This window comes from Moschus berezovskii, chromosome 17 (genome assembly GCF_049115385.1).
Source record: "Moschus berezovskii isolate FMDL1 chromosome 17, NW_MosBer_1.0, whole genome shotgun sequence".
NCBI lineage: Eukaryota > Metazoa > Chordata > Mammalia > Artiodactyla > Moschidae > Moschus > Moschus berezovskii.
This window is the reverse complement of record NC_142476.1, coordinates 45101639-45125215: the sequence shown is the minus strand read 5'-3', so window position 1 is coordinate 45125215 and position 23577 is coordinate 45101639. Positions and strand designations below refer to the sequence as shown.

At 47.0% G+C, this 23577-nt stretch overlaps 1 protein-coding gene across 3 annotated transcripts in view; it reads left to right on the top strand.

The window, feature by feature from the left end:
- ACOT7 (acyl-CoA thioesterase 7) overlaps positions 1-23577 on the top strand; it is a 109048-nt gene that overhangs the window by 1903 nt on the left and 83568 nt on the right. The window contains exon 2 of one of the 3 annotated variants that reach the window (XM_088845421.1): positions 8769-8957. The exons of the other annotated variants lie outside the window; for them this stretch is intronic. Within the exon in view, the coding sequence (XP_088701547.1) occupies positions 8769-8957 (189 nt within the window). The remainder of the gene's footprint in view (positions 1-8768; positions 8958-23577) is intronic. 3 annotated transcript variants of the gene reach the window in all.

The window sequence follows — 23577 nt, the reverse complement described above, 5'->3', positions numbered from 1 at the left end:
GGTCATCCAGCCACAGGAGGAGGGAGAGGGTGGAGCTCCTGACAGGTCTCCTGTCTCCAGACCCACCTGTTTTCCACCTGCTCCCTGCAAAAGTAGATACTGATTTCAGTCTACTCATGGAAGGCTGGGCTTTTATTTAATAATACTTCATCAGGATGGTGAATAGCCCATCTACACATAGTACCTTTTTAAAAACCAGCTTCTAATATAGTTAATAAACAGCCTTAGGCACTTACACATGGGCCCACACTTCTTGCTTATAGTGCCTGCTTACCTGGTTGCCTCTCCAGTATTCACAATGGCACATTGTTTTGGATTTGGGACACGGGGTTGGGATCCCTGGCAGCTGTGAGCCTCAGGTGTGAGTCAGAGTGGGACGGGGTTGTGATGAGGTCCCTGGATTTGGGACACGGGGTTGGGATCCCTGGCAGCTGTGAGCCTCAGCTGTGAGTCAGAGTGGGACGGGGTTGTGATGAGGTCCCTGGTCACAAGGGCTTGGCCCACAGAAGCCCCAGGACACTGTAGTGGAGGTAGCAGCAGGGTGGAGCCCTTTAAGGACATCTGAGCAGACACCCCATGTTGAAAGAGGAACCTTCTGGCCTAGAGCAGCCCAGCCATGAATTTAATTAAGTGTCCCTGGTTGCCTCCAAGGAGTGAAATGCCCGGAGAGAGGGCCCCCAGCTTAGGCAGTTCACAATCTAGCAGGGAGAGGATCCCATGACCCCACCATCCCAGACAATTAAGAGTTGTCCCATGCTCTTGGTTCAGAAGAAGGTGTTGAAGGGAGAGGGGCTCTAAAGGCTTGGGAAGGCAGTGCCAGACCTAGCTGTGAATATGGCCTCTGCCTCTTGGAAGCTGCCTAACTTTTTGACCCTCATTTTATCATGTGTGCTTCAGGTGCTAAACAAAGTGTTATCCAGGGCCTTGCAGAATGGTTTCCACCTTGTAAGTAAATGGAAACTCTTTTTGTCTGAGAAGCAGAACCCAGACTCAGGAAGCGGAGGGCCTGGTTGGAATCCCAGTTCTGCCTCTTGCCGGTGTGGGCTTCAGACCTCAGTATTCTTGTCTTGTGCCCGTTGTCCCTGTGAGATATAAAACCTTTGGCACAGTGCTGGGCAGTTGTAAACAAAAGGAGCGTTGTACCTCAGACCCTGAACTTTGGACAACAAGCCACTGCGGTGTGCTGTCTCCTCCTTTTCTCTTTTGGATGCAACCAGGCATCAAACCTGTGCCCCCTGCATTGGAAGCAAGGTATCTTAACAGCTGGACTGCCAGGGAAGTCCCATATACCCTTGTTTTGATCAAGCCCCACAAGAAAGCTCTGCAACAGTATTTAAAGTCTCAGAAGAGCCTTTTTCTTTGGTTTTATTCTTAGTGATGCTAATCCATATTTTGTTAATAAATTGCTTTTTCCCTTGTTTGACCCAGAGTTCTAGAATGTCAGATGGGAATGACCCCTAGAAACTCCCAGCCCAACTCTTGTCATTTTACAGATAGGGGAAAATGAGGCTCTCAGAGATTACAGCCTTGGACCAGGGCGGCCTTGGACCCATACAGCCAAGGGAGTGAAGGCAACTGGTGGGTTGTTCCCTGTCGAGTGTTCCATTGTGTTCTTTTTTTTTTGCCATACCTTATGGCTCGTGGGACTTCCTTGACCAGGAACTGAACCTGCATCCCCTGCAGCAGAAGCACAGTCTTAGCCCCTGGATACGAGGGAAGTCCCCCACTGTCATGGTTTGTCTACTGCTCAAGCTCACATTCACATCTAGTTGTGAGGCTCAGTCGTGGCATCAGCATGGGCCCCTAGTAGGAGCCCCTAGGTGTTGGTTCAAATGAAGTTGAAGATCATATTCCATACCAGGCTGTTAGAGAGTGATGGAGATGCTCTGCATCTGCAGCATGCCGGGCACTAGCCACAAGTGGCCACTGAGTGCCTGAGATGTGGTTGGATATGGAGAAGCTGAATGTTTAATTGCATTCGTTTGTTGCTGTTGTTTGGTGTGTAAGTCATGTCGGACTCTTGCAACTCCATGAACTGTAGCACACCAGGCTTCTCTGTCCATGGGATTTCTCAGGAAAGAATACTGGAGTGGGTTGCCATTTCCTTCTCCAGGAGAATCTTCCCAACCCAAGGATCGAACCCGTGTCTCCTGCACGGGCAGGCAAGTTCTTTACCACTGAGCCACCAGGGAAGCCCCACATTTAAATTTATTTAAGTGTGAACAGGCTGGCTTCCTGTGGCTGGTGGCTACCTTATGGGACAGTGTAGTAAGGAGAGAATTTAAAAACCAGAATTCCTGGTAGGTCTCTGATGGCAAGATTTCCTAAGGGAAGCTTGGGGAAACTTTGTGGGGACTGTAGTTAGCTCTCCAGCAACAGAGCCAATGGAGGGAGACCTTGGCAGACACAGCCTCCCAGGCAGGTAACCTGGAATCCTTTTTTGGAGGTAGATGTGTCAAGTCTACAAGGTTTTCTTTTGCTTGTCCTGCTTTTCCATGTAAATCTGCTCCTAAGTGTCTTGAGTTCAGGGACTGCTTTGTTTTCTCTTGTGCCAGGAATGCCCAGCAAAGCACCTGATGCCAATAAAGATGAATGGAATGGACCTGAATTTTAGTACAATTACACCTCATTTTATTGCGTCTCAACTTACTGAGTTTTGAAGGTTGTTGTTCATTGTTCAGTAGCTAAGTTGTGTCCGACTCTTTGGGACTCCATGGACTGCAGCATGCCAGGCTTCCCTGTCCTTCAGTATCTCCTGGAGTTTGCTCAAATTCATGTCCGTTGAGTCGGTGATGCCATCCAAGCATTTCATCCTCTGTTGCCCCCTTTCCCTCCTGCCTTCAATCTTTCCCAGCATCAGGGTCTTTTCCAATGAGTCAGTTCTTCACATCAGGTGGCCAAAGTATTGGAGCTTCAGCTTCAGCATCAGTCCTTCCAATGAATATTCAGGACTGATTTCCTTTAGGATTGACTGGTCTGATCTCCTTGCAGTCCAAGGGACTCTCAAGTCTTTTCCAACACCACAGTTTGAAAGCATCAATTCTTCTGTGCTAGACCTTCTTTATGGTCCAACTCTCACATCCATACGTGACTATTGGAAAAGCCATATCTTTGACTATACAGACCTTTGTCTGTGAAGTGACTTGTCTGCTTTTTAATACACTGTCTAGGTTTGTCATAGCTTTTCTTCCAAGGAGCAACAGCCTTTTAATTTCATGGCTGCAGTTAACCGTCCACATTGATTTAGGAGCCCAAGAAAAGAAAATTTGTCCCTGTTTCTACTTTTTCACCATCTATTTGCCATGAAGTGATGGGACCAGATACTGTGATCTTTGTTTTTTGAAGGTTGAGTTTTAAGCCAGCTTTTTCACTCTCCTTTTTCACCTTCATCAACAGGCTCTTTAGTTCCTCTGTGCTTTCTGCCATAAGAGTGGTGTCATCTGCATATCTGAGGTTGTTGATATTTCTCCTGGCAATCTTGATTCCAGCTTGTGATTCATCGAGCCTGGCATTTCACATAACGTACTCTGCATATGTTAAATAAGCAGGGTGACAGTATACAACTGGTGGTGGTGTTCAGTTGCCTAATTGTGTCCGACTCTTTGTGACCCCCATGGATTGCAGCATGCCAGGCCTTTCTGTCCCTCACCATCTCCCAGAGTTTGTCCAAGTTCATGTCCATTGCGTTGGTGATAGGTACAACTGGTAGATATGCCAATAAAGATGAATGGATGGACCTGAATTTTAGTACAGGTACACCTCATCTTATTGTGCCTCAATTCCAGTATGAAGGTACTGCATTTTTTGTTGTTGTTGCAAATTGAAGGTTTTGTGGCCACTTTGCATTGTCAGGTGATGGTTAGCAGTTGTTTTTAAAACATTTATTCATTTTTTTTTGCCACGTTAGCATTTTTTAAAAACATTCATTTATTTGGCTGCATTCTGTCTTGGTTGTGGCATGCGGGCTCTTTGTTGCGGCACCTGGGCCTCTCTTGTTTCAGAGCATGGGCTCAGTAGTTGTGGTCCACAGGCCTAGTTACCCCAAGGCATGTGAAATCTTAGTTCCCCAGCCAGAGATCAAACCCATGTCCCCTGCTTGCAAAGCAAATTCGTAACCAGTGGACCACCAGGGAATTCTTGAAGGTTAGCATTTTTTTGTGATAAATTCTTTTTAATTAAAAATTTTTTTAATTTTTAAAATTAAAAAAAATTAACTATACATAGTTACTGTATAATATTATACAAGTTATAGGTATACAATCTAGGTGGGCTTAGCAATAAGGAATCCACTTGCAATATAGGAGCTGCAGGAGACGCAGGTTTGATCCCTGGGTTGGGAAGATCCCCTGGAGTAGGGCATGGCAACCCACTCCAGTATTCTTGCCTGGAGAATCCCAAGGACACAGGAATTTGGGAGGCTACAGTTCATAGTGTCGCAAAGAGTCAGACACGACTGACTTAGCATTCATGCATATACAATATAGATACGCAATTTTTAAAGGTTATACTTCATTTATGCAGTTTAGTCAGTGCTCAGTCGTGTCCAACTCTCTGCGGCTCCATGGACTGTAGCCTGCTGGGCTTCTCTATCCATGGAATTGTCCAGGCAAGAATACTGGAGTGTGTTGCCATGTCTTCCTCCAGGAGATCTTCCTGACCCAGGGATGGACCCTGCATCTCCTGCATTGGCAAGTGGATTCTTTACCACTAACACCAGCTGGGAAATCCATACTCCATTTATAGTTATAAATATTGGCTATATTCCCCATGCCATAGGTATAAAATAAAATTTTTTTAAGTTAAGGTATGTACACTATTTTTTTAGGCATAATCCTATTGCACATTTAATAGTGTAACTTTTGTATGCATTGGAAACCAAAATAGTCCTGTGACTTGCTTTATTGCGATATGCATTTTACTAGAACTGAACTCACAATATTTTCGAAGTAGGCCTATTTGGAATTTTTTCTCTTCGGGGCTTTGTCTTTGGGCTCACAGCAGAGTTAATGAAAACACAGAATCTGAGTTACAAAAACCACACTTGAAGGTAGTGTTCTGGAACATTCCATAAAAAGGATGCTCAGTGCTGGCTTCCTTCCTGTGGAGATGTGGGTGCTGTGGGTAAAGATACAGTCTTTGCAGCCCAGGAAGCCTGTGGTGGGTGAGGCTGTGCTCACCCACCATCCCCACTCTGCCTGTAAGCTGGCCAGGCAGCCTGGCCTCACCCTTGGCTTGGCACCACCACTGACCAACTCCCTGGTTTCATTCAGGCCAGGAGTTGCATTCCCCTGTGGGTGGGCCTTCTCTGGGGAGGGGGTCCCAACCTGGGGTGATGACTGTGTTGTGTACCTCCTGGTCCACTTACTTTAACTCTTAGAGGTATCCTGAGGAGGAGGGTAAACTCTATGGTCATACACTCACAGGCTGCCTACATCTGACCAACAGAGGAAGCTTGTTATAAATCCTGACTTCCTGCATACAAATGATGCTTCAGTAGAAAATCAACAAAATCTGATTTCATAGCATTTATGAGATACTTGGGGGAAACTTGACTAGTCCCTTGATAGTTAAAGATACTAAGGAATTTCTGGGTTTTCCATTGTCCATGCTATGAGGCCTATGGGACCCTAGTTCCCAGACCAGGGATCAAACCCACACTCCCTGCAGTGAAAATACGGAGTCTTAACCCCTGGACCACCAGGGAAGTCCCTGTGAACTTTTTCATAACTACCCAAAGCTGGAAAGAACTCACATCTTCATTGTCTGATAAAGAGATAATGAAAACTACTAGGCAAGAGCAGCAACAATCACTGATACTCACACACACACAAAACTCAAAGATCTACACTGAGTATCTGACTCCATTGATGAGAAATTCTAGAAAAGGCAGAACTGTAGTGATAGAAAGCAGACCTGTGTGCCAGGGGCCAGAGCTGGGGGGAAACCAAGTGCAGAGGGGCAGGAGGGCACTTTGTGCTGTGCTGGAAATGTTCCGTCACAGCTGTGGTCCCTTACACAGGTGTGTGGTGGGAAGGGGGACCCCTTAAGGCTAGGGCCAGAGAAAAAGACTCTTGTCTAACACTGGGAAATGAACTGTCCGAGGAGACACACGGGCTGACACAAAGCAAGAGATATTATTGGGAAGGGGCGCCTGGGCGGAGAGAAGTAGGGTAAGGGAACCCAGGAGGACTGCTCTGCCCGGTGGCTCGCAGTCTTGGGTTTGATGGTGATGGGGTTAGTTTCTGGAGTGTCCCTGGCCAATCAAACCCTCCCGGTGGCACACAGGTTGCTCAGGCAAGACGGATGCCAGAGAGAAAGATTCTGGGAAGTGGTCAGACATGTGGTATCTCCTTTTGACCTTTCCTGAGCTCTTACTGTTGGTGGTGACTTATTAGTTCCATGTTCCTTACGAGGCCCTCCTACTGTAAAATAACTCACACAAATGATATCTAGGGTTGCCTGGCCAGGGTGGGCAGTTTCAGAGTGTGCTTCCCCTAACAGGTGTATACACTATTCAAAAGTGAACTGTACGTTAAAAGTAGGTGATTTTACAGTACACACATTGTACCTCAGTAAAGGTTATTATTATTTTTTAAAAAGCCATAACTACAATGTAATTACCTCACCTTAAGAAAAAAAAAGAAGAATCTCTGGCAGTTCGCTGCTGAGGTTCTGCATGCTGTGAAGTGCAGTCAAAAAGAAAAGGGTTCACAATTGCAGATTTCAAAACATTTTGAACGTAGCTGGGGAAACTTGAGCACTTACTTGATATTTAGTGCTATTGAGGGGATCTTCTTTCTACTTGCTAAATGGGATACTGCCCGATTCACAAGCTGTTGAGTAATGCCAATTAGAAAAAAGTTATATTAATGAATTTATATTATGTTTTAGGTGGGTAATTGTTTTGTGGTTCTGTTTTTATTTTTATTCTTTGGCTGTGCAGCATGGCTTGTGGGATCTTAGTTCCGTGACCAGGGATTAAACCTGGGGCCTTGGCAGTGAAAGTGCCAAGTCCTATCCATTGAACTGCCAAGGAATTCCTGTGGTCCGGTTTTTAAACAGAGTCTTCATCTCTTGGAGGAAATGCTGAGATATTTACGAATGCCAACCTGTGTGCCCTCTGAGATTTCTTTCAGCCTTGTTCAAATCCAAGCATCACACAACAGGCCAGTGAATTAGAGAGATGAGGTGTTGAGGCAAGGAAAATGACTTTATTCTGAAAGACAGCTGACCGAGAAGACGGCAGGCTAGCGCCTCAAAATAACCATCTTCTTGGGGTCTGGATGCCAGGTTCTTTTATACATCAGAGAGAAAGAAACAATGAGGAACTAAAGTCAAAAGGCAGAATAGAGAGGGGGAGGCAGTGAGGAAGTAAAGTGAAAGGGTCTCAGTCTTGCAAAACATCTCCAAGGGAATGGCCAGCCTTAGAAGGGGTGTGTTAATCTCTTCTCTTCACAGCTTGTTATTGTTCAGTCTTTCAGTTGTGGCGACTCTTTGTGACCCCAAGGACTGTAACACGCCAGGCCTCCCTGTCCATCACCAACTCCCAAAGCTTGCTCAAACTCATGTTCATTGAGTTGATGATGCCATCCAACCATCTCATCCTCTGTCGTCCCCTTCTCCTGCCTTCAATCTTTCCCAGCATCAGGATCTTTTATAAAGCATTGGCTCTTCACATCAGGTGGCCAAAGTATTGGAGCTTCAGCTTCAGCATCAGTCCTTCTAGTGAATATTCAGGATTGATTTCCTTTAGGATCGACTGGTTTGGTCTGGGACAAACTATCTCTCCAGGAGCTGAACAAAGGCTCTTTAGTTTACAGTCAAGCAGAGGGGCAGGGTCTTCCAGGCAAAAGCAATGGAAAGCAAGTCAAGGAAACAGTTGCCAATATGGAGTCAAAATAGGCTTCTTCCCTGCATCAGTCACACCTGGAAGCAGGAGGGGAGCCAGAGCCCACCATTTGAAGCTGTTTGCTGGGGACCTTGGAACCTACTGCCTTCTCTCTACTGGGGAAAGCCTCTTAATGTTGTCCACATTAAAGAATAAGAAGGAGGGACTTTCCTGGTGGCCCAGTGGTTAAGAATTCGGCTGCCAAAGCAGGGGACACAGGTTCCATCCCTGGTCCAGGAAGATCCCACATGCCACAGCTAAGACCCGGCACAGCCAAAGAAAAAGAAGTAAAAAGGAGTCACAGCTCCAGACCCATTGCCTCTGTTACTTGGGAGTCCGGGGCGGGGAGCCTGCGTCTTCCGTGGCTCTCCGCTGGAGCCTCACATGGCGACCACGAACTTCTGCCCTGTGGTGGTGGCGTCTTGCTCACCTGAGCTGTTCCTGGGCCCTTGCGCTACTTGGCAGTTGCCCAGCCTTCCTATCCACCTGCCGTGCGGAGGCCCTTCCAGCGGGCGGGGGCAGGGGGCTGTTCCTGCATGCCTTCATGATTGATGGTCCTGGAGACTGAACCTTGGTGGGCGTGGTTTACAGCCCCACCCATTTCCTCCAGTCCCACGCCCCGGCTGTGGTCCTGTGGATACCTTCATCCTTCGTTTGTTCATCAGAGAGCCCGGCTCAGTGACTTCATGCTGGGTCACAGATTCTTTGTATCTTGGGCCCTGCTGCCTGTGAGAGGGGAGGAGGAGCCATCCCGGAGTAGGCCCTCCGGGAGTGCTAAAGTTGCAGCATTCCTGAGTGCTGGGAGGTCCCTTGAAGGCAGAGAGGCGGTGGTTAAACCCGGTTCCGGCTTAGGGTGAACAGCCTGGGCCGCTCTCCGCAGGATGAGGCTGCTCACCCGGGCTCTCTGCCTCTGTGAACTGGGCAGGCAGGCCACCTCCAGGAGGCCAGTCACTGCCCAGGGGTGTCTGGGGCCCAGGAATTCCAAGAGGCCCGGGCAGAGATGCTGGGCTTCCATCAAGGCTGTTGGAACCAGATCTGCTCTGTTGTCTAAATTTGGTGTCATTACAAGGTAGGCTGAGAGGGACACTGTGTGCCCTGACCCATGCTAGGCCTTTGGTGTCCAGCCCAGGCCATGTGACTCAGGATTTCTTGGTAAGGGTTTGGAGTGTGGACGGTGGGTGCTGGGTGTTGTGAACTGCGTGTTTTGTGGGATTGAGCATGCCCCTCTGTGTGTGCATCCTCAGTGGAGACCTGGCATGTTTTTCCTCAGGGACCCCACTCAGCTTTGTTGGAGGAGGTGGGCTTTGAGAGCTTGGGATGAGCATGGAGGTCAGAGCACCCTGAGATCTGACCAGGCTGCTATGCTGGCGGGTCTGCCTGTGCTCAGGCTGCCAAAGGGGCTGCCAAGGGAGCAGGGGGCTGCAGGTGTCTGCTCTCCTCACCCCTACCCTCCCCACATTGAGCTGGGATTTTTTTTTTTTTTTTGATTTGTTGAGGGAGGCAGGGGTAGCTGTCCTCATGTGATTGGCTAATCCTCTGACAATGTAGTGAACTTGGGAGAAACCAGTGGGCGGATTCTGGTCCTTTGTACCAGCTTTCAGTTCAGTTCAGTTCAGTCGCTCAGTCGTGTCCGACTCTCCGCGACCGCATGAATCACAGCACGCCAGGCCTCCCTGTCCATCACCAACTCCCAGAGTTCACTCAAACTCATGTCCACAGAGTCGGTGATGCCATCCAGCCATCTCATTCTCCGTCGTCCCCTTCTCCTCCCGCCCCCAACCTTTCCCAGCATCAGAGTCTTTTCCAGTGAGTCAACTCGTCGCATGAGGTGGCCAAAGTATTGCAGTTTCAGCTTTAGCATCAGTATATTGAGTTGTAATTCGCATCCCATTGATGCATCATCCATTGAAGTATGCAGTTCAGTGGCTTTTTGAACATCCAGAGTTGGGCAGTCATTACCGACACCAATTTAGAACATTTTCGTGACCTCTTTGAGAAAAGCCATTTCTCTGCATTCCCCCAATCTATTTTCCTTCTCTATAGATCTCCTTTTTCTCGACATTTCATGTCACTGGAGCCAAGTGATGTCTTTGTGTCTGGTTTCTTTTACTCAGCACCATGTTTGCAGTGTTCATCCGTGTTGTCACACATGTCAGTGCTTCCTTCATACTGTCACGTGTGTGTATGTTCCTCGGTTCTTTGTCTCGTCACAACAAAAATTTGGAGTGATGGACATTAAAGCCCTGTCAGCGTGTCACAGCTCTCAGGTCTTGGACAGACTGTGTTATAGCTCTTAGACAAATCAGTGTTACTGCTCAGTGTTACAGCTCTATTTATTTAGAAAATAGCAGGAAAATCCATCTTTGAGGCGTGAAGGCACGTTGGTCCAAAGATGCGAAGAGAAGGGTCCATAGATGTGAAGAGAAGAGCGGCCCAGCGCACGGGAGAGAGAGAGAGAGCTAGCTTTGGCTCCTCTTTTTATATGCTTTTTTCTTTTTTCCTCCTGGGCCTGCCCTATGTAGATTGGGCCAGGCAGGAGTGTTGTTTGATTTACCTGAGGTCCTCACTCTGGTCCTCGGACCTTCCTTTGTTCTATTTTCGCGGGCTTTTCCCTTCCTTGTCTTTTGGCCACCACCATTTTGGACTCCTTTTCCCTATTCTACCTATCTAACATTTCCCCCTCAAGAGATGGGAGGCCCAATTCTTTGGGAATAGGGGCGTTGAGGTCTTTCTGGCTACTTCCTGCTGAACTGGGACGGCGAGGGGTATTGGGCCTACCCCTCTTGCTAGTCTCAGGCCTCAGAGTCCTCATAGCGGTGTCCATATAAGGGTGAGTGATATTTTCCATGGTCAGCTGTAGTTTTACGTCTTTGTTGAACTGGCACTGCATGTTGTAGTTTGTTGACCTGGGCAGAGACAAAACAGGTTAGACAATTTATACTGTATGGGACAATCATAAGCAGCATAGTATGGTGTAACAAGGACTAGTAGGGGCATTAGTTAATTTTAAATTCACATTGCCAGAATGGCTCAAGTCTCTCCTTGTTTAGGGATCAGAATATCTATCTCCTGTCTGTTTTGGAGTACAGTCTCTGCCAAGCTGTGTTGGCTCTTTAGCACTATCTAGAGAAATCTTATCCCCAGAAACCAGATTTTGGGGGTGTTCATTAGAATGGCACTCATTTGTAGTCCTGAATAGGTATCTGAGATCTCCGAGGGGCTCACAGGTATATTGAGTGTCCTCTTCTGTTTTCTTCCACGGCTTGACTTGTGAGTAGTGGATCCAGGAGTCATGTCCTGGTACCTTGACTGCTGTGGGGGTAGAAAGTATTACAGGGTAGGGGCCCTTCCATGTGGGCTGGAGTTGAGCCTTTGGGGACCCATTTCTCCAGACTTTAATTAGGACTTGAGTCCCTGGAGCATATAGTGGTGACTCCTTAGAATCTTTTGGGTCATGGTTCATACCCCACAAGTGTATATCCTGTTGGAATTGCTCAATGGTCACAATATAAGACTGGAGGGTCTGAACTTTTGGATCTAGGAAGAGGTCATTGACATAAACAAAAGGTCTTCCATATAGCATCTCATAAGGACTAAGACCAACCTGTTCCTTAGGGACAATTTGGGTGTGGAGGAGAGCTATTGGTAAAGCCTCCTTCCATCCCAGGGAGGTCTCCTGGGTTATCTTTTTTATCGCTGATTTTAAGAATTGGTTGGCTCTTTCTACTTTTCCTGAAGACTGAGGCCTCCAGGCACAATGGAGATAATAAGTAATGCCCAATGCTTTAGAGACTCCTTGGGTGACCTTAGAAGTAAATGATGTCACATCGTCACTTTGTAATGACCTGGGCAGACCAAATCTTGGAATGATTTCATGGAGCAGTTTTTTTACCACCTCCTCAGCCTTCTCAGTCCAGGTGGGAAAGCCTTCAATCCATCTTGTGAATGTATCTATCATGACTAATAGGTATTTATACCCTTGAGAAACTGGCATCTGGGTGAAGTCTACCTGCCAGTCCTCTCCTGGGTAGGCCCCACGTCGTTGGATGGGCTGGGCCAACTGGGGTCTTTGAGCTCCTTGGGGTTGTTTAATTGACAAGTAGAACAAGAGGAGACCACTTGCCTTATAGTTGTTTGGAAGCCTGTTCCTCTGAAGGATCTTTTCTAGTAATCTTTGGAGGGCCTTTTCCCCTAAAGGAGTGGTGGCATGTAAGGAGTTAACCAACTTCCTTCCATTGGAGATTCCCGGGCAGAAAAAGAAGTCCCTCCTTTTGGAACCACCCCATATGATCTTCTTGAAAGCCCTCACTCTTAGCTTTAAGAGTCTCACCTTCAGTATATGAGGGAGTTTTTGGCAAATTAGTCTGTGGAACTAGGGTGGCAACCCCTATTAGGTCATTGTTCTGTAATGCTGCTCTCTTAGCTGCCTGATTCGCTGCTTGGTTCCCTCGTGCCACTTCTGTGCTCCCTTTTGGTGTCCTTTACAGTGGGAGACTGAAACCTCAGTGGGCAGATGGACTGCCTCCAAGAGTCTAAGAATTTGATCACCATATTTGATTGGGGACCCTCAGGTGGTCAAGTGGCCCCTTTCTTTCCAAACAGCCGCATGTGCATGTAGCACCAGAAAGGCATATTTGGAGTCAGTGTAAATGGCTATTCTTTTTCCTTTTCCCATCTCTAAAGCTTGGGTCAGGGCTATGAGCTCAGCTAATTGGGCTGAAGTACCTGGTGGTAGAGGCTTAGCCTCTATGGTCTCAAAATTGGAGACTACTGCATACCCGGCTCTTCTTTTTCCATCCAAGACAAAGCTGCTTCCATCAGTGTACCAGATTTCCTCAGGATTGGTCAGAGGTTCTTCCGACAATCCCTCTTGGGGTTTTGTCCAGTGGTCCAAAGTTTCTAGACAAGAGTGAAAGGGAAGAGAGCCCTCGGGGGTAGGCAGGAGGGTGGCTGGGTTAAGAGCCTCACAAGGGGATATAGTGAGGCCTGGATTTTCCATCACCATTACTTGATATCTGAAGATTCTTTGATCAGACATCCATAAATGGCCTCTCCCATTTAGGAGTTGTTTTACTTGGTGGCTGGTAAAAATAGTTAGTTTGCCTCCAAAGGAGAGTTTTAAAGCATCTTCTATCATGATTGCAAAAGCTGCAAGCTTTCGAAGGCAGGGGGCCAGCCTCGGGCGGTTGGATTGAGCCTCTTGGATAAGTAAGCTACAGGCTGGGGCTCAGATCCCAGCCTTTGAGTTAACACTCCCAAGGCTATTCCCTCTCTTTCATAAAGTTGGAATGCTTTTTCTGGGTCTGGCAACTTCAAGGCAGGTGCCTGAGTTAGGGCCTCTTTTAGTGTAGCCTCTGCCTTCTTTGGAGGAGTTCCCCACATCAGTGGGATTGAATCATCCCGTCCCTTTAAGCTTTCATATAAGGGCTGGGCAGTTAGACCATAGTTGGGTATCCAGATTCTACAATACCAAGTTAGCCCCAGGAAAGCTCGCAATTGTTTTCGAGTTGTGGGGGAGGGCAACTGGAGGATTCCTTGTACCCGATCAGAGGACAGCCTCCTGCTGTGTGTAATCTGAACTCCCAGGTAAGTGACCTCTGTCTCGACCATCTGTGCCTTAGCACGGGAGACTTTATATCCCCTTTCTGCCAAAAAGTTTAGAACCTGAATTGCATGTTGTTGGGTATTTTCCTCATCCGGAGAGCAGATTAGTAGGTCATCTACATATGGTAATATTTTCCCATTAGGTCCCAAGTTCAGATCTAGGAGATCCCAGCTACGGGCCTGTCCAAACAGGTGGGGGCTATCTCTGAACCCCTGCGGTAATACCGTCCAAGTCATCTGTTGGTGTTTTTCTCCTGGGGCCTCCCACTCAAAGGCAAAAAGATATTGGGATTCTTTAGCCAATGGTATGCAAAAAAAATGCATCTTTGAGATCCAAGACTGTAAACCACTTGGCACTGGATGGGATTTCTCCCACGATTACGTAGGGATTAGGTACTGTGGGATGGAGGGGGACTACAGCTTCATTTATGATCCGGAGATCTTGAACCATTTGCCAGGTTCCATCCTTTTTCTTTACTGAGAGGATTGGGGTATTACATGGCGAACTGGTGGGGACCAGTAGCCCACAAGCAAGGAATTTGTTTATTAAAGGCTGTAGTCCCTCCCGAGCCTCTTTTTTGAGGGGATATTGTTTCCAGTTAGGAAACCGAGTGGGATCTCGGAGGATAATGATGACCGGTTCAGCTTGATGGGCTCGTCCAGGAATCCCCTGGTCCCACACCTGGGGGTTAATTTTGTCCTCCCATAGTTTTTGGTCCCTCTCTATTGGAGAAGGTGTAACGGGTGCTTCAGCAGTAACCAGGAGCTGCAGGGCTCTAGGAGCTGAAAAGCTTCCCATCACGAGGGTGGACCCGTTTAGTGAGTATGTCTCTTCCCAATAAGGGAGGATACTCAGGGACCACCAGAAACTGGTGGGAAAATATTTGTCCATCCCAGCAACAAAGAAGTGCTCAGGTGAATCTTTTAGTAGTTTTCCTGTAGCACCCAAAATGGTACAGGTTTGGGAGGAGAAGGCTCCAGAGTAGGAGATCAAGACAGAGTAGGTAGCCCCCGTGTCAACCAAGAAATTCTCTGACCTACCTGCCACATCCAATTGCACCCTTGGCTCCAGCCCCTGATGGTTATCTGTGACAGGTGGGCTGGCTGGAGCGGGCCGCTTCAGTCCTCTTGAACCATCGTGAGTAGGTTTGGCACTTGACCTTGAGGCTCTTGGGTCCTGAGGGCAGAGTGCCGCCCAATGTCCCAGTTGATGGCATTTGTGGCAAGCCGTTTTAGGAGACTTGTCATGGTTTGGACACTCTTTGGCCCAGTGCCCCGCCTGTCTACAGGTTAGGCATTTGTCTCGTGCCTTGTCCTTCAAGGACTCAGGGTTTGCCATAGGGCTTCTCTGGAGGGCGGCCAGCATCTGGGCATGCCTTGTCTCTTTCCTTCTCTCTCTCTCCTGGGCCTTGGCCTCCTTCTCCTGTTCTCTGTTATAAAAGGTATTGGTGGCTGTCTGGATCATCTCATCTAAAGAGGCAGCAGGGTCCTGCTGCAGTAGCTGTTGTAACTTAATTCTGATATCTGATGCACATTGGGACAGGAATTTGTCCTTTAAAATCACCGGTCCCTTGTAAGAGTCTAAGTCCAGATTGGTAAACTTTTGGAGGGCCTCTTTTAGCCTTTACAGAAACGCAGTGGGGTTCTCATTGGGCTCCTGAGTTATTGCTGAGACCGGGGCATAGCTAATTACTTTTTGTTGGGCTGCTTTCACTTATCAAGGATGCATCTCAAGGGCGTCTGCCGGGAAGTGGATTGGTTATTTCCCATCTGAAAGACAGTCGTGACAGGGAGAAAAGAAAAAGAAAAAAAAACTAACAGGCCTCCTTCACTTTCTATGTGTGGACTTCCTTAGGAGTGAGTCTTTCTGAAGCTTAGCCCACCCAGAACTGTCGCAACCTGAGAGCCAGGAGTCCCCGGGTCAGGGTATAGATCCCCAGGTAGGCTGAAGCGTGACAGCCTCCTAGAGATCGAATCCCCAGACAGGTTGAGGCGTGATGGCCTCCCGAGAATTGGGTTCCTGGGCAGGTCGAGGCGTGACGACCTCCTGGGACCCCTGGGACTGACGGATCCCCCAGCAGGTTGAGGCGTGACAACCATTCGAGGACCAGATTCCTATTCAGGTCAAGGCGTGATGACCTCCTGGGACCCCCGGACTGGAGTTTGGGCGTTCCCAAGGTCTCCAGTATGACCAGTACTGGGTAGGGCTAGGGGGTTGGATATTATAGAGCATTTCCCTCCCAAGGCCAGCTATTTTCTGGTTGTGCCTCCAGAAGATTGTAGAGGCAACACTGTGGGCCCAGATGGGGCTGAGTAAAAGAGCATGGAACAGGAGGGAAGGGGGCAGAGCGCAACCTTTGAAAGAACGACATAGCACAAGGGCATAACGTAAACCGATTAAAATCAACTAAGTCCAACATGACAAGTCAAATTCAAGTAAACCTTAATCCCCAATCTATAAGCCAGCAGATACACCCAGAGGTGACACACCCAGCTCTAAGGCACTGTCGAAAGAGGGAGCAGTGGGTGGTTCCCCAATGGCTGGGATGATTCTCCCACTCATTAGCATATGAATTCACCCCGCTCTCAAAACCTAGCCAGGTCGCATTCCTTGGCTTGTATCCTGTACGAGTGCAGCACTTCTCTCTGAATCCTAACTAGCTTACCTTTTACAATCTCTTTGTCTCTCACTGAATTTTTGCAGTGAGACATCAGAGCCTGAGCTTCATTAGGTCCTGAAGCCAGGCATCCTGGGTTTTGGTTGGGCTTAAGTCCTGGGAAAGAAAGCTGAAGGGCAGGAGGAAAAAACAGTGGGAAAAACGCACCAAGGAATCCCCTTCATAGCCGACTGGGAAATTTGCTAAATATCTGACCGGTGCTCACAGTTTTCATTGGTCTGATCCTTGGCACAAAGAGTAAGGACAGACGAACCCCCACCGGCTTGGGTAACAGCTACTGGGGCCCAGCAGATAGTGCCTTTGGGACATACCAAAGAGTAGCCTCTCCAGAGTCCCTCGGTTGCGCCCACTGCCGCCCGCCTGTTCGCGGAGGGTTCGAGGAAACGAGATATTGTAAAGGAATTAAGATTTTGTGAGGCATATGTCCCTCCAGCCATAGGAGCTAGGATCTCCTACCTTAACCGGAGGTCTTCTGGAATCTGAGACTGGGCCACCGTGAACTTTCTGCTGAGTTGTTTTTCGCTTGTCCCGGTTTCCAGCACGATGGGCCTTCCCCTGCACTGGGTTTTTTTCGCGCGCTGCTTCTACCGCGGGAGCTTCGCTGAGCTGGGCTCCTGCTGTGCTTGGCCTCTTCCGAGCAGAGGTTGTTTCAGCCAGGTTAAACCCGAGTCACGGCACCATAGATGTCACGTGTGTGTATGTTCCTTGGTTCTTTGTCTCGTCACAACAAAAATTTGGAGTGACGGACATTAAAGCCCCGTCAGTGTGTCACAGCTCTCGGGTCTTGGACATACCGTGTTATAGACCTTAGACAAATCAGTGTTACAGCTCTATTTATTTAGAAGATAGCAGGAAAATCCATCTTCGAGGCGTGAGGGCACGTCGGTCCAAAGATGCAAAGAGAAGAGCAGCCCAGCGCGCAGGCGCGGGAGAGAGAGAGCGAGCGAGCTAGCTTTGGTTCCTCTTTTTATATGCTTTTTTTTTCCTTCTGGGCCTACCATATGTAAATTGGGCCAGGCAGGAGTGTTGTTTGTTGTGCCCTGAGTCCGGTTTCCTCATACTGGTAGAATAAGACACTCGCAGCAATGCAAAAGCAAGAATGGGGTTTATTTCTAGCTCGAGCTAGGGCTCATGCCTCCTCCAGCGCAGTGGAGTGGGACAAGAGCCCCGAGCCCAGGTCACAGCGGTTTTTATAGTCTCAGGTTACATAAGCACCTATTTCTGTTCAAAAGATCAAGCTGGCAGAAGCTCATTGGCCAGTTCACGCACGCGCGGAAGCTCATTGGCCAGTTTATACGCGCGCGCGCGCGGGGTTTTTCTGGGGGATTTCCCTTTTTACTCTGATTGGCCCGACTTGTGGCGCCGGCGGGACTTTTCTAGGGAGGAGTTTCTTAATTTTGGCGCCGGCGGGATCTTCTTAGGGAGGAGTTTCTGTGGACTTAGCCTCCACCCTCTCTCCAGGAAATCAAAACTTAGGCCTAAGCAAGGTCTCAGGCCTATCCTGGCTACTCAGATGTTAGGGCTCCTAACATGTTCAGTTTACCTGAGGTTCTCACTCCGGTCCTCGGACCTTCCTTTGCTCTATTTTCGCGGGCTTTTCCCTTCCTTGTCTTTTGGCCACCACCATTTTGGACTCCTTTTCCCTATTCTACCTACCTAACAATAGTACTCCACTTATGGATATGTACCACCTTGTTTATCCATTCATCAGCTGATGCATATCAGTGTCTCCGGCTTTTTGGCCTTTATGCATAAATGTTCCTGTGAACACTCCTGCACACGTTTTTGTATGGAATTATGTTTTTATTTCTCTTGGGTGGCATCATAAGAAATGTATATTTAGTTTTTGTTCCTAGGTCTTGGCACAGAGCTCCTAAAACCCTTAACATTCCCTTGGTGGTAGTGAAAGGTTGTTGCTGAACCATGAAAAGACACTGGGATTCTTGGCCTCCGGAGGAAAAGAATTCAATCGGGGGCCAGAGACGAGGCTTGATTGCTCAGAGCTTTTGTGTAATAAGGTTTTATTAAAGTGTAAAGGAGATAGAGAAAGCTTCTGACGTAGGCATCAGAAGCGGGCAGAAAGACTACCCCTGCTAGTGTTAGCGGTGGGGTTATACTCTCCAGTTAGTCATTCCATTCCGTTCAGTCGTCAGTCGTGTCCGACTCTCCGCGACCCCATGAAGCACAGCACGCCAGGCCTCCCTGTCCATCACCAACTCCCGGAGCTCACCCAAACTCATGTCCATCGAGGCGGTGATGCCATCCAGCCATCTCACTCTCTGTCGTCCCCATCTCCTCCCGCCCCCAATCACTCCCAGCATCAGTCTTTTCCAATGAGTCAACTCGTCGCATGAGGTGGCCAAAGTATTGGAGTTTCAGCTTTAGCATCAGTCCTTCCAATGAACACCCAGGACTGATCTCCTTTAGAATGGGCTGGTTGGATTTCCTTGCAATACAAGGGACTCTCAAGAGTCTTCTCCAGCACCACAGTTCAAAAGCATCAATTCTTCCGTGATCAGCTTTCTTCGCAATCCAATGCTCACATCCATACATGACCACGGGAAAAACCATAGCCTTGACTAGACGGACCTTTGTTGCCAAAGTAATGTCTCTGCTTTTTAATATGCTATCTAGGTTGGTTATTACAATGAATCAAAACAATGTCTGGAGGCTATAAAGACCTCAGCAGACCTACTCCCATAATTTACATTTTAAGATAACGGGATTAGCCAGAAGGTTTTTTCCAGAGACTGTCCTCAAGAGATCAGTCCTGGGTGTTCATTGGAAGGACTGATGCTAAAGCTGAAACTCCAATACTTTGGCCACCTCATGCGACGAGTTGACTCACTGGAAAAGATTCTGATGCTGGGAGGGATTGGGGGCTGGAGGATACGGGGACGACAGAGAATGAGATGGCTGGATGGCATCACCGACTCGATGGACATGAGTTTGAGTGAACTCCGGGAGTTGGTGATGGACAGGGAGGCCTGGTGTGCTGTGATTCATGGGGTCTCAAAGGGTCGGACATGACTGAGCAACTGAATGAACTGTCCTCAAGCAGGATACATTATTGTTATATAATCCTAAGGAATGTAGGGTGACAATATACAACTTTGACGTACTCATTTTCCTATTTGGAACCAGTCTGTTGTTCCATGTCCAGTTCTAACTGTTGATTCCTGACCTGCATACAGGTTTCTCAAGAGGCAGGTCAGGTGGTCTGGGATTCCCATCTCTTTCAGAATTTTCCACAGTTTATTGTGATCCACACAGTCAAAGGCTTTGGCATAGTCAATGAAGCAGAAATAGATGTTTTTCTGGAACTCTCTTGCTTTCTCCATGATCCAGCGGATGTTGGCAATTTGATCTCTGGTTCCTCTGCCTTTTCTAAAACCTGCTTGAACATCTAGAAGTTCACGGTTCACGTATTGCTGAAGTTGGCTTGGAGAATTTTGAGCATGACTTTACTAGTGTGTGAGATGAGTACAATTGTGCGGTAGTTTGAGGATTCTTTGGCATTGCCTTTCTTTGGGATTGGAATGAAAATGGGCCTTTTCCAGTCCTGTGGCCACTGCTGAGTTTTCCAAATTTGCTGGCATATTGAGTGCAGCACTTTCACAGCATCATCTTTCAGGATTTGAAATAGATCAACTGGAATTCCATCACCTCCACTAGCTTTGTTCGTAGTGATGCTTTCTAAGGCCACTTGACTTCACATTACAGGATGTCTGGCTCTAGGTAAGTGATCACACCATCGTGATTATCTTGGTCGTGATCTTTTTTGTACAGTTCTTCTGTGTATTCCTGCCACCTCTTCTTAATATCTTCTGCTTCTCTTAGGTCCATACCATTTCTGTCCTTTATCAAGACCATCTTTGCATGAAATGTTCCCTTCGTATCTCTGATTTTCTTGAAGAGATCTCTGGTCTTTCCTATTCTGTTGTTTTCCTCTATTTCTTTGCATTGATCACTGAGGAAGGCTTTCTTGTCTCTCCTTGCTATTCTTTGGAACTCTGCATTCAGATGCTTATAGCTTTCCTTTTCTTCTTTGCTTTTCGCTTCTCTTCTTTTCACAGCTATTTGTAAGGCCTCCTCAGACAGCCATTTTGCTTTTTTGCATTTCTTTTCCATGGGGATGGTCTTGATCCCTGTCTCCTGTACAATGTCACGAACCTCCGTCCAGAGTTCATCAGGCACTCTATCAGATCTAGTCCCTTAAATCTATTTCTCACTTCCACTGTATAATCATAAGGTATTTGATTTAGGTCATATCTGAATGGTCTAGTGTTTTTCCTTACTTTCTTCCATTTAAGTCTGAATTTGGCAATAAGGAGTTCATAATCTGAGCCACAGTCAGCTCCTCGTCTTGTTTTTGCTAACTGTATAGAGCTTCTCCATCTTTGGCTGCAAAGAATATAATCAATCTGATTTTGGTTTGACCATCTGGTGATGTCCATGTGTAGAATCTTCTCTTGTGTTGTTGAAAGAGGGAAAGGAGTACGTCAAGGTTGTATATTGTCACCCTGCTTATTTAACTTATATGCAGAGTACATCATGAGGAACGCTGGGCTGGAAGAAGCACAAGCTGGAATCAAGATTGCCAGGAGAAATATCAACAACCTCAGATATGCAGGTGACACCACCCTTGTGGCAGAAAGTGAAGAGGAACTCAAAAGCCTCTTGATGAAAGTGAAAGAGGAGAGTGAAAAAGTTGGCTTAAAGCTCAACATTCAGAAAACGAAGATCATGGCATCTGGTCCCGTCACTTCATGGGAAATAGATGGATAAACAGTGGAAACTGTGTCAGACTTTATTTTTGGGGCTCCAAAATCACTGCGGATGCTGATTGAAGCCATGAAATTAAAAGATACTTACTCCTTGGAAGGAAAGTTATGACCAACCTAGATGATATATTAAAGAGCAGAGACATTACTTAGCCAACCAAGGTCCATCTAGTCAAGGCTATGGTTTTTCCAGTGGTCGTGTATAGATGTGAGAGTTGGACTGTGAAGAAAGCTGATTGCCGAAGCTTTGATGCTTTTGAACTGTGGTTTTGGAGAAGACTCTTGAGAGTCCCTTGGACTGCAAGGAGATCCAACCAGTCCATCCTAAAGGAGATCAGTCCTGGGTGTCCACTGGAAGGACTGATGGCTAAAGCTGAAACTGCAATACTTTGGCCACCTCATGCGACGAGTTGACTCACTGGAAAAGACTCTGATGCTGGGAGTGATTGGGGGCAGGAGGAGAAGGGGACGACAGAGAATGAGATGGCTGGATGGCATCACCGACCCGATGGACATGAGTTTGAGTGAACTCTGGGAGTTGGTGATGGACAGGGAAGCCTGGCGTGCTGTGATTCATGGGGTCGCAGAGTCGGACACGACTGAGCAACTGAACTGAACTGAAGGAATGTAGAGGGGAAAAAAAGTTTGTCCTTTCTTCCTCCTTGAGAATTCCAGACCCCTCTCTCCTTGAGGACCCCTAGACTTCTTATCAACCTGCCTAGGAAGTAACTCTCTCAGTAGAGTGGATGGGAATGCCTTTTATTCTCCTGGCAAGTTCCTAAAACCCTTGGGAAAATGTTGGAAAACCTTGGATAGAGCATCTTTTGTATGCTAAGGAGATGACTAGTGCTTGGTGGCCCAGAGATAGCAGTTTTAGGAAGGGGCTGGTCTTTGGAATGACTTTGGCAGTATTGGAGCGGTGGGACTTTCAGCCCCATCCAAGACCTGGGGGTTGGAAGAGAGGGCTTTAGGGGTTAAGTTAGAGAGTTCATCAGTTCAGTTCAGTTGTGTAGTCATGTCCGACTCTTTGCAACCCCATGGACTGCAGCATGCCATGCTTCCCTGTTCTTCACCAACTTCCAGAGCTTGCTCAAACTCATGTCCATCGAGTTGGTGATGCCATTTAGCCATCTCATCCTCTGTTGTCCCCTTCTCCTCCTGCCTTCAATCTTTGCCAGCATCAGGGTCTTTTCCAGTGAGTCAGCTCTTCGCATCAGGTGGTCACGTATTGGCCATCAGTCCTTCCAATGCATATTCAGGACTGATTTCCTTTAGGATTGACTTGTTGGATCTCCTTGCAGTCCAAGGGACTCTCAAGAATCTTCTCCAACACCACAGTTCAGAAGCATCAGTTCTTTGGTACTCAGCTTTCTTTATGGTCTAACTCTAACACCCGTACATGACTACTGGAAAAACCATAGCTTTGACTAAATGGACCTTTGTTGGCAAAGTAATGTCTCTGCTTTTAAATATGTTCTCTGTTTGTCATAGCTCTTTTTCCAAGGATCAAGCATCTTTTAAGTTCATAACTGCAGTCGCCATCTGCAGTGATTTTGGAGCTAAAGAAAGTAAAGTCTGTCACTGTTTCCCTTGTTTCCCCATCTATTTGCCATGAAGTGATGGGACTGGATGCCATGATCTTCATTTTTTGAATGTTATTTTAAGCCAACTTTTTACTGTCCTCTCACCTTCATCAAGAGGCTTTTTAATTCGACTTTGCTTCCTGCCATAAGGGTGGTGTCATCTGCATATCTGAGGTTATTGATATTACTTCTGCAGTCTTGATTCCAGCTTATGCTTCCTCCTGCCCAGCATTTTGCATGATGTACTCTATATATAAGTTAAATAAGCAGGGTGACAATACGTACATGGCAGGGGCTGGCTCTTGCTGTTCAGGCCTCCCAAGGGGCAGATCTCCGCTGGGGACCTTCCCAGGGCCAGGCCACACAACCCAGACCCCTTGGTTCCCTGAATCTGACTCTGTGCCCCCTCTTCAGGTTTGTGGCAGGCCAGGGACCAGCTGGCATGACTGGCCATCGAAGCCGTGTTTCTTTTTTTTTTTTTCTAATTATTTATTTATTTGCATTACAATAGTTTAATATGAACAATCAGAACTAATGAACAGTATAACAATATTTTACAACTGAAATAATTAAAATAAACTATAAAATTACTACATAAAACAGGTCTGATCTAGCTTATTTACTTTCTATAATCTCTTCAGTGCTGCAAAACCATTTATTTCTTTTTTTTTTCATGTTTTAATAAACACTTCGTCTTTTTGTATTGCTTTCTTTTTCATCACAATAATAGAAATATAACACCATATATCACTGTAAAACACATTTCCACATAAATGCTGATAAGCACAAAATATTTTTCATCATTTACATTTTAACTGTAATAATATATGGCAGGATTAAAGCTGCATCCATCATGTGTCTAACTAACCTTGCTGTAATGAATTTTTAAATGTAATGGTTTCTGTTGCAAAGTAAAATCGTACATAATGTCTAGTGACACAGTTCGCTGGTGAATGGGTGGTTTTGGAAAATGGAAATGCAACTTCATTTTTAATTAGATTAATAAACTTCACCACCTCCACCTCCACCTCCAGCCAGCT